Consider the following 10,788-nt stretch of genomic DNA (forward strand, 5'->3'; position numbering starts at 1 on the left):
TGAAAAGAGGCTGCACTCAGGTGGGGCTCAGTCTCTTCTCCCAGGTAGCAAGGGACAGAACAAAAGGAAATAGCCTCAAGTTGCACCAGGGGAGGTTTATGTTGGATATTAGCAAAAATTTCTTCACTGAAAGGGCTGACACTGGGACAGGCTGCCCAGGGAAATAGTGAAGTCGCTATCCCTGGAAGTGTTTAAAACGTTGTGTGCATGCAGCACTTGGGAAATGTAGTTTAACAGTGATTACAGACACGCTGGGTTAACGATTGGACTCAATGACTTACGAGGTCTTCCAACCTTAAGAATTCCAATATGATGCTATTCCAATCTCCCTCTCCTAGGAGGAGCGGAAACAACCACCACGTTTCAGCAGGTGGCCCCAGACAGCCTCTCGGGCTCTCACGCAGAGGCAAGGCCCACGGTTCAGCCCGCTTTTCCCCCGGCGCCACACGCGCGGCGTTCATCTCCTCACCGGGCCAAGACCCCCCCGCCCCGTTCCGCGGCTCCTGGCGGGACAGGCGGGACGCGCCTCCCCCGCCCCTCAGTGCGGCCCCGCCCCGCCCCCGGCATTTAAAGGGCTCATGGCGGCGGTGCCCGGGCGGTGTCCCTGTGTGCCCGCTATGGCCGTGTCGTGCTGCCCCGGGCGCTCCCCGCTGCGGCCCGGTCGTTCCCGCGGGGCTGCTGGGGCTGGGGGAGCTTCTGCGGGGGCTTGCGTAGTGCGGGGGGGGGGGGGGGGGCGAGCGGTAGGGCCCGGTGCGCGCCGGGGGCGGGCGGGCGCTGGATTCTTTGGATCGCGGACGTCGTGGGCGAATAAAGCAGGCGGGCGGGCAGTTGCGCTGTTCCTGCCGCGGGGGGCGCGGAGCGGAGCCGCCGCCGGGCCCAGCGCAGATGGAGCTCGGCAGCCCCGGCGCCGCGCCCGGCGGAGTGTCGGTGTCGGCCGTGCTGCCGGCGGGTGGGAGCGGGGAGCGCCTGGGCGGTGCCACCCCCAAGCAGTTCTGCGCCGTGCAGGGGAGGCCGCTCGTCAGCTACGCGGTGCGGGCCATGGAGAGGTAACGAGCCCGGCGCCGCTCGGCTCCCGACCGCGTCCCGCGGGCTCCTGCCGGCCCTCGCCGTGCACCGGAGAGTCCGCAGGCAGTCCTCGCTGGTCCTGGCACCCCCGGCGGGTCTAGTTTGCGTTGCGGTGTGTCTCCGTCCCTCCCCTCCCGGTCAGACCGGGCAGGGAACGAGGTGTGTCTAGGCCCCCTCACCTGGGAGGAAGTCCCGGGCGGGAGCTGGCACTTCCCGCACCCCAGCCTGGCTCCAGCGCCGCCATCTCGGGTGGCTCTCCGCCCTCCTTCCCCAGCCCTGCCCATGCTTCGAGGGTATGCCGCATTTCTTGGCTCCTGGAGATCATCTGTTCGAGGCCCCTCAGCCTCGAAGCTCGAGGGTTTGTGTAGCTACAGTGGCTGGTTTGGTGAGCTATGAGCCCACCACAGCTGTTGGAGACAGTCATAGCATTATCCATCAGCCCTGAAAAGAGATCTCTACTGCCACTGGAGATGATCTTTATAATGTCCAAAGGCCTCGAAAAATGATCTACTCCTCATGATGGGATGAATGAATTCACTGGTGTACAGCACTGCATTATACTCCACTGTTGCCCATGGTAAAATACCTTGCATCAGCAGGAAGTTTAAAGCACGAATGTTTAAGTTATAGTTGGACTAGAAGCTGATGGCTTATGTAGAGTGAAGCTTCATTTGTAACTTTTCCATGTTTATGTTGTAGTGATACCACAAGGAGTAATGGGTACAAATTGAAAGATGGGAAATTTAGGTTAGATATTAGGAAGAAATTCTTTAGTGTGAGAATGGTGAGGCATTGGAACAGGTTTCCCAGGGAGTTGTGGATGCCCAAACCCCGGTAGAGTTCAAGGCCAGGCTGGATAGGGCCTTGAGCAACCGGGTCTAGTGGGAGGTGTCCCTGCCCATGGCAGGGGGGTTGGGGCTAAATGGTCTTTAGGGTACCTTCCAACCCTTAACATTCTATGATTCTATGTTGGAGCAAAGTATTAAAGTAATGGGATTTCTTAGCAGCCAGGCTTTTCCTTTTCATAAGGCTGTTGAGTTCTAGGCATGTGACTGACAGTTAATATATTATTGTCAAATGTTAACATAATGTAAGTCTTGTATCTAGTGTCACTTGAAACACCGCAGGTAGGAGCAGGGTGTCAAGGGGAATTCTGAATATGTTGCAGTAACTTGTAGGAAAACAAACCTTTAGTTTAGAGAGAATAAATGGGGAGGAGTGGAGATTGGTGAAAGAAATAAAATTGCCAGCATCTCCCAAAGTTCTTAACACATGGAAACTTGTACAACATCAAAATTGGGACTCTTTTTCCATTCCCACCCAGAGAGGCTTCCCTCAGGTCACTTGTTACTTTATGAAAGAAATACTGCTTGTTTTCTTTATTTAATTTTCAAGAGTAGCCAGTGGCAAAGCTAAGCACATCAGTAAGCAAAGAGTCCAATCCAAAGCTTGCCACAGCTGTAATTTCTGCCAAAATGTCATGGGAATCTACAGAGAAGAATTATATCCTCACTCAGTGTATTGGAGACCTGGAAAGGAGAACGGAGGGAGGTTTGGGAAGGAAATGTTATGCATCTAAAAAAAAAAAAACCTCTATTTTTACTGCCAGTAAGCTCTGAGAAAATAGCCATACTTTGAGCAACAGTATTATATTTGTCCTAAAGCTGCAAAAAATTAGAAGGTTGATTTCTAGTTGTACAGTTTAACCAAGTTGATTGTGAAGGTAACAGCTTGATGCTTTTGCTTAGAAGTGCAGTAACTGCTGCCAGTGCTCTGGCAGGCAGAGCTTCCTGCCACCTCTGCTGAGTTAGAGTGTTGACTGGTATAGATGTGTATGAGCAGCTGGGAACAGATGTACTCCAAAGCTTGGGATGGCTTTCATTTTCATCTCAACACTTTTACTTCTGGCACTGAAACTGCAAAGGATGTACCTTGTTCTTACTTTGTGCGAATGTAAGCGCAGAAATGTAAAATTGAGGAACTGCAGTTCATCCCATAATCTGCCCAGAAGTGGCAGATTTTGTGTTTAGCTTGATTCTATCTTCTCATGTCTGATGTAATTGAATGGGTGACCCATTAGTCTGTAATAACTTCAACTGAACTGAGTATCTCAGCTACTGCTGCTGTTTTTGAGCTTCCTTAAATCTGAAAAAAAGGTAGCAGTGTATAGACATGAAATACATGAACAGTTCAACCATGTGCAGCTGCTTTGCATGTGGTTTTTAAAGATCAGTAGAAAAAGATTTTTATGCTGTTCAGCTGCAAGTAGTGAGACTGAATATCAATGTGGAAAAATGGGCGGATGAGACAAGGGCAGACATGAATGAATAAGCAGTGCATCCTGTTGCATAGGATAACAGCATGTAGAACACTGGCCTGCCAATAATAGTCACAGATGATACCCTGAGGAAGAGGAGGTGAGCAGAACTAGGGTAAGGAAAAATCATTGGTTTTAATTGCCAGTGCAGTGGCACTGATAGGAAGGTCAGGCCCTACCTTCGGACTAAAATTAAAGTGTGTTAGAAAACTTAAATGTCTCTTTTTCCCACTGGATTTGTTGCTGCTTTTGTTGAACTATGCAAGGCTTTTGCAACAAGTTCAACTGATTTAGAATGGCATTCCTTGTTTTTGCTTCTGTAGCAACTATCAGAGTTCTTTCTTCATTTGATTTTTTTTTTTTGGTGTGTGTGTATGTTTAGAATAGAACTTTTTCAGTTCCTTTTCTGAGACAGGGAGGAATCCTAGCTCTGTATGCACATGTGCATGCATATTTTACTAAAGCTACAGAGAGGAAAACAAACTAAGGTAAAGACTGATTTTTAAAATCATTATGGAACAAATATGCTGTTGCTATTCTTGCTGTGCTCATATTTCACCAGTTGTTGAAAGTACAGTGAGTAGTTATAAAAGAGGAAAAGCAGAGTTAATATCTTCACTGGCAGAATTAAAATTTTTCATAGAGGTTTCAGGCAGCTTTGTTTATTACTTTATTGTAGTATCTCAAAACAGGTGGATGTCTTTTAAGTCCCCTGGGGAACCTCCCAAAGGAGCACCTCTTTGGAAGTGTCTTGCATAGTTTATTTGCCAAGTATTTTTCTCCATTGATGCATATTCACTGGCTCTATAGGTCACACAATTACAGTTTTGTTAAATGCCTCTACGCTGATAGTTCCTTTTGTTCCATTATCATAAGCTTATTTTTGAAATAGCTTATGAGCAAAAAATAGTTATAGCAAATTTATGGAGGTCTCTTTTTTATCATGTCTGACTCATAGGGAGCATTTTATTTCTGGAAAACATTGGATGGCTTCTGTATATGAGATCCTCCAAACTTTCTTAATATACCATAAAAGCTTCCTGCTTCCATTTTTGTACTGTGAGAGATATATTTGTATTAATATATTTTTTCATATGTCAATAAATTCATAACAAAGCTGTTATGGAGCAAAAAGAAGTTATGCTTGCATTCTGCAAATGCATTTTGTTCTTGATACTTCTTTTTCTCATTTGTTTTTTGATAAGGTTAGCAAAAGTAATATAATGATTTATCTTGCACCTGTGAAAGTTTCTGTGGCAGTGAAAGATCCCGTCTAACACTGCTAAAGCCATCTCAGCAGTAACTGCCTGGTTCTGGCCTTGTTTTGCTGGTCTCAGTAGATTATATTGAATAGTTTGTTGCAGGAGATGGAGTGTATTTAAGCCTTATGTCAGATTTCAGCACTGGTTTCTATGCGAGTAAACTGATAGAGGGTTAAACCTGGGTCACATTTGGACTTCAGCATGCCCTTTAGGTGATACAGTTTCAAAGTGGGTTTATTTCACTTCCTCTGCAGCCTGTGTTTTCAAGTAATAGCTTAATCTGTTGCTGAGTTAATGAGCTCCTCTACTTTCAGTTCTAACTCAGCTAGTGTAAGTGTTTGTACTTTGTTTGAAATTTAATGGAACAGTACTATTTTCTACTAGGCAATAAATCTGTCTGTAGGTGATGACAAGAAGGATAGCTGCAGGAAACAAACATATAGTCCTTTTCTGCCTCACTGTTTGCTTTCTGCTAGTATTGGGGTCCTCCCAAGGCAGTTGTAAAGTGATTGTAACTGGACTTGTCATTTTGCTTCATTTGGTCAGACTTGATTCTCCACTTTGGAACCACAGCCTGTGGTGTATTGGAAGCACTAGAATTGTGTGTTGTTAAAGCACGTTGGGGTACAGCATGGTGATCTTTTTCATGTGTTGTGCTGATTCTTTCTGAAGCTTGATCCAATATTACAGTTATAAAATTGAAATTGTGTCTTTAAATTGTATTTGAGCAGGTCCTGCGTAGGTTATTATTTTAGTATGAAATCTTTCTAAACGAAAGGATATGACAAATTGAGGGAGAGAAATAAGATTCATTTACTGCCAGATTGAGTGTATGCTGATATCTTTCTAGTTCTTTAAAACATTTTGCGACATTTCCATAAGCAGATCTTCGGAAGAGCAAGCAACCTGTGTGGTGCACAGCTCTCATTTATTAAGATTTGTGGCATACTTTACTGGATTAGTACTTTCCATGAGTTTTAGTGGGACAAAACCTAAGCTGTTCTGTATGTAGTCAATCTAGAGGATATGCTTATGCTCTTACATGAATATGTTACATCCCTAAATCCCAGCTCTAATTACAGAATGTGGGTCCGGAATGAGTTTAAGGAGGACATACTCAAGTTTACAAATGTGTTTATGCAGACACAGGGTGGAGCTGTGACCGCATCCTGTCACTTTTTGGTGTATTGTACCACTGGAGGCCTTGAGCCATTCCACCCCTCTGTGTAGAGATTTATCACAGGCTGGCCAGTACTTGTGTTCTCTTCCCCTCTTCTCAGAAGATGCTGTGTACTACTACCCAGTTGCCTCATAAACTGTTTCATTTAACTCCAGAAAGGGCAATGTCAGTGCTCTTCTTACACAGTCACAGTGACTGTGCAGACCGTCCAGTTTCTGGGTACTGTGTAAGGCTACAGTCTTTCTGGAAATAGAAGTGCAGAGCTCTTGTTCTCATTTAGTGTGAAATAGCTCTTCTTGAATTTTGCTTTGTTTAAATGACTGACTCTCAGTATTTAAAAGAAGAACTGAGATGAATCCAGTTAATTTGCCCTAGTTCCAAGCTAAAGTCATGCAGAAGTGCTACATTTTGTAGCTAAATGTATGCCAGAAATCATATGAGAGATTTTTAAACCTTTTGATGGACCTGTGGTGAGTGACAAGTTGAAATGAAACTTGAAATCACATGACTTCAGATTTTACATTTGAGCAGCTTCAATACTTAAAGAATGCTGAGAATATATTGGTTTGGCTGTATTTTCTGCCTTTGCTAATACTAAAATGAACATAAGGACAAGTATTTTTCTTTTGAAGAATGGTAATAGCACTTTATTTTAAATAGTTATTTTACAATTAGTTGAAATAGTTTTCCATGTATTACTAATTGCAACCCCCCCTCTCCATACATAAGGTGGAAGATGCTCTGTTGTTACATGTAGTTCTAAGGGACTGGTTCTAACACTGATACTTCGCTTTTGAAGTAAGGATAGTTCCCAGGCAATGCCTACTCATGTGTTATTGCAGAAATCAGTATCTTGAGCCTGTGTATTTCTGAACTGTGAATTTCTTACTCTGATTTTTCTAGCTGGAAATATTTAGTTCTTAGTACCTTAGTTCTGCTGGTGTCTGCAAAATTAGTTTCAGTAGTTTTGCTAGTTTTATTTGCGACAGTGTGTTGTACTTGTCTCTCTCCATAGTTGGATGTGTAAGCTACCCATGGGTAATTTTAACATAGTAATTTTTTTTTTTAAAATCATTGCTCATCTGATGAGTTTCTTGTCTGACTTGCTAAAAAGCTCTTCTGCCATCTGTGGAGACAACAGAAAGGGAACACAGGTTTTTTTTTTTTTTTATGTTCTCTACATAGGCATTTAGAAAATAAGACACTACAATGGATTTGAATTACGGTATTTCTGTTGTTTTGAAGTACAGTATGCCACATATGACTAGAATTTGTATTCCTAGATACTTTGACAGAAGTATGATTTCAACCTAGCTTCAGTTGTGACTGGTTTTAATCTTGTGGTCTGTGGGTCATCCACTTCTTCCCACACAACCCCTCAGTTGTAGAGCTCGACTGATACCAACAGTAAAATCTTGGAGATCTCTAAAAATGTACTTTTGATATGATATTCTTAACTAGCACAGCTATGTTTTTACATTTTTCTAGCTTCCTAAAGCAGAAACCTTTGTGTTTATAAATATATGTATTTTTTTCAAACTACCAGTATAATGTTTCCTGTCAATATTAAAGTGTTACAGTTTTCATTCACCTCCATTCTGTCAATTACTGCTCATGCCTGTCTTGATAATGATCTTTTTTCAGACTTTTTCTTGATTGTCTTATTCCCTTGTACACTGTGTACTTCACTGGAACGTGGAGTATTCCAGGTCACAGGATTTACCAGTTTATTAGAAACTGATTAGCAAACTGTCACTGATTTAGAAGTTCTGCATAAAGTTAGGAATGATGCTGGAGTAAGAAATGTTTTGACGGCTTTTGAAGAGTTATCAGAATGTGCCCTTCTGCAAAGTGGTTGTTGGAAGGAAGTCCCTTCACAGAACTCCAGTGTTATTGGTATAAATCTGTTATAGCTCTCCCTTAAGGAGTGGAGTACAAAAACATGGATTTGAGTATATTGAAAGATGTTTTATTTAGTCACCTTGAATATTTGTTGTAATGAATTTCTTTGTTTCATATAGCTCCACTTTTATTTGGTCATTCATATCTACTTTCTCTGGTTTTGTACTGGTTTTTCTAGGATAAGTTGGATATCTGACGTTATTGTGGTGGTCTCTCCTGAAAATACTGAAACAATGAAGACTATCATTGAAAAATACGGCCACAAAAAAGTTACAGTAGTAAAAGGTGGAATAACTCGTCACCGGTCAATATTCAACGGACTGAAAGTATTTGCAGAGAATGAATTTTCCAGCCATTTGCTCCAGAAGCCAGAAGTAGTGATTATCCATGATGCTGTGAGGCCTTTTGTTGAAGAAGATATTGTTGCAAAAGTGGTTATGGCTGCTAAAGAACATGGGGTATGTACTATACAGCAATGCAACTCTGCAATGTGCTTTATACTGTACAGCACTAAATAATGATTGATAAATAAGGAATTTTCTAGCAATTTTATTAATGTGTGATGGGTTTTTCCTAAGTAGAACAGATCCAGGTTCCCTATTATGCAGAGAAGTCAGGTGGGGGAGGTTGACATTTTTAAATGCCGCAGGTATTATTTTGCTACAGGGAATAATTATTGCCATAGAGACTGTCAGTGAGAGATTGAATTAATCAGCAATTTGTTAGTTGAAAGGTAGATTATGTAATGATAGTTTACCTTTTTTTCCATGCAGAATTATCACCTAATGCTAGAGCAGTTCTGTTAGTGATTACTAATATAGCCAAAGAGTGTACTGCATTGGTTGACTTGTAAGCTTTGTGTTTTCGTCTCAAACTTATATGCAAATCCTGAATAAGCAGCAAGAAAACTGTCTCTGTATTAATGCTAAGTTGTTTTAGAACCTGTGAGCATTGCAAACTGCTGGTAAGTAGGAAGCCTCCAGCTGTAGGTTGGATATTCTTCTGTTTATCACTGCATCTGAGGACTGGGATTACTCATAGAAACTAAAAAGATTTCTGAGAAAGTAAGTGAAATATGAAGGAGAAGAGTTGATAGAAGTTGTGTTACGCAAGTAGAAGGGTAGGAGAGGCATGTACCAGCAACAGGAGGAACTGTTAGATAAACTGGCTAAGTCAGAGATGTAAGAAATCACAGCTAAGCCACAGGCTTGTTTGCAAAATTTGCTATTTTAATTTGTTCTTGAAGTTCTTGAATAAGATAGCATAATGCTTCCCTGCTTCAAGGACATGGCTTGAGGTAGAAGTCATTAGTGATAACAGATTGTTTGGGTACTAGAAAACTAGGAAAATGTACCACCGCTTGTCTTTTCCAGAAAATGCGGTGAAAGATAAGCTAATTGACAGGTGGTTCACAATTTTGACAGTGGAATAATGAGTCTGAAGAATGAACCGTGGTGTTTCCTTAGTGCTCCTACACTTTTTTTTGAAAGTTCATAGTGTGGGAGGGCAATGTATAGCTTTTTAAAATTTTTATTATGAAAATTGGATTATGTCAAGCCTCTCGGAACACTCTGTTGGAAATCTAAATATATTGAGCCTCTTCCTAGTAGGCCTGTAGTTTTGTAGATAGGCTCAGTAAGAAATGGCAATAAAATATAAACTCTGCACTATAGTTTTCAGTGATACAGAACATAAGTTTCCAGTCATTAAAACTTAAATTCTGTTTGAATTTTAACAAGGTTTTTGACCTTTCTCATATAAAATAGCATTCCAGAATTGATTCTCTGCCAAAGACTTTAAATAAATCCTCTTTGTAAATCAGTTTTAAATGTGATTCTTTGAGAGTGGTAGAAGAATGGAGGTAATTGTACTGGTTTTGGGTTGAAATGAGAATAACTTTCCTGAATGTGTTTGTGTTGTCTTTGCATGTTAAGGTATATCATATCTCATTTGAATTTGTGTTTAACTTGTTCACTTTTTTCTTGAAAGTTTTGTGATTTTAATGCAATATTTTCTCCTGGTTTTCTTTTTAAAAGAAAGGTAAGGTATTTTCAGTAAAAATGTAGGGGGAACCAAGGTAATCTCCATTGACCTTCTCACGTCCATGTACTCTAGTTCATCTGAACTTCTGACTGGTAAATATTTCCTTACCTAGATCACTGAAGTTTCATTTGATCTCAAAAAGGTGATTGTGTACATGTGTAATAGTCTTTTCCACTGTATAATGTTTGTCTGAAATGTGTGTGGTATTCCTTTGCTCTGTGGTGGCTTTCTGTGTTGGCTTAGATCCACTGAATTCAGTAAGGCTGGGCCTTCAGAGAGATGTGTGGTCTAAATCTCTGAGAGCTGGGTGCTATTGATGCTACCTGGCAAAGTAATGGAATTAAGGAACATGAGAATTCCATTTTATATAACAAATTGGAAAACCACCTTCCCAGAGACAGGTGGCTGTCTCCACTTGAGAACTACAGAATTCTGAGAAACTAAATGGAAAGCTAGGACTTTTCTCAAAACTCGTATGCATGGTTTTGAATATCAGAAAAAAAATTGATCAAGAGCAGCTATCATGTTTAGTTCTTCCTATGGTCAAATTCTTTGCATATCTAAAAGGATGTCAGTTCTTCAATCTTTCAGTACAAAAAGTAATTACTTCCTCTTGCGTTATGTAGAAAGGTACAGAACCTGGCAGAAACATCATATTGAATGACTTGTGTTAATAGGGGTAATGCTGTATTGTTATATGTCTGTGTCATAGGTTAGCAAGCATAGTCCCGGAAGGGACGTCCTTGCTAAGGGGTGCTTACAGTTTCCTCTGGGAACTGATAGAACCTATCAGCTGGCCAGTTTGAATATGGACAATTCTCTAAGCCACTTAAAGTTGTGATCACCTCTGTGATCCACATTTAAGAATAGGCAAACTCCCCCTCCAAGCTCTCTCTCGTTTCCGGCGCTGGGACAGGTGGCTGCAGGGCCCGAGCAGGGCCCAGTGGGCCTGGCCAGGCCCTGCTTGGGCCAGGCCGGGCCGGGCCACGGCCATCCTGAAGCCATGGACCTGTTCCAGC

General features: G+C 41.9%; 1 protein-coding gene across 5 annotated transcripts in view; it reads left to right on the forward strand.

Moving 5' to 3' along the window:
* Window positions 1–829: 829 nt before the first annotated feature.
* CRPPA (CDP-L-ribitol pyrophosphorylase A) overlaps window positions 830–10,788 on the forward strand; it is a 111,349-nt gene continuing 101,390 nt past the window's right edge. For 3 of the 5 annotated variants that reach the window (XR_006018545.1, XM_042043539.1, XM_042043541.1), the window contains exons 1-2: window positions 830–1,046; window positions 7,905–8,184. Coding sequence is in view for 4 of the 5 variants with exons in the window: in XM_042043539.1 (XP_041899473.1) it covers window positions 886–1,046; window positions 7,905–8,184 (441 nt within the window). In the remaining variant the exon portion in view is untranslated. Of the gene's footprint in view, window positions 1,047–1,127; window positions 1,643–7,904; window positions 8,185–10,788 lie in introns of those variants that run through there. The other 2 variants (XM_042043538.1, XM_042043540.1) reach the window with 2 other exon arrangements.

This window comes from Corvus kubaryi, unplaced genomic scaffold, assembly GCF_017639235.1.
Source record: "Corvus kubaryi isolate FWS band 111438036 unplaced genomic scaffold, C.kubaryi_AGA036_p1.0 37398, whole genome shotgun sequence".
Taxonomy (NCBI): Eukaryota; Metazoa; Chordata; class Aves; order Passeriformes; family Corvidae; genus Corvus; species Corvus kubaryi.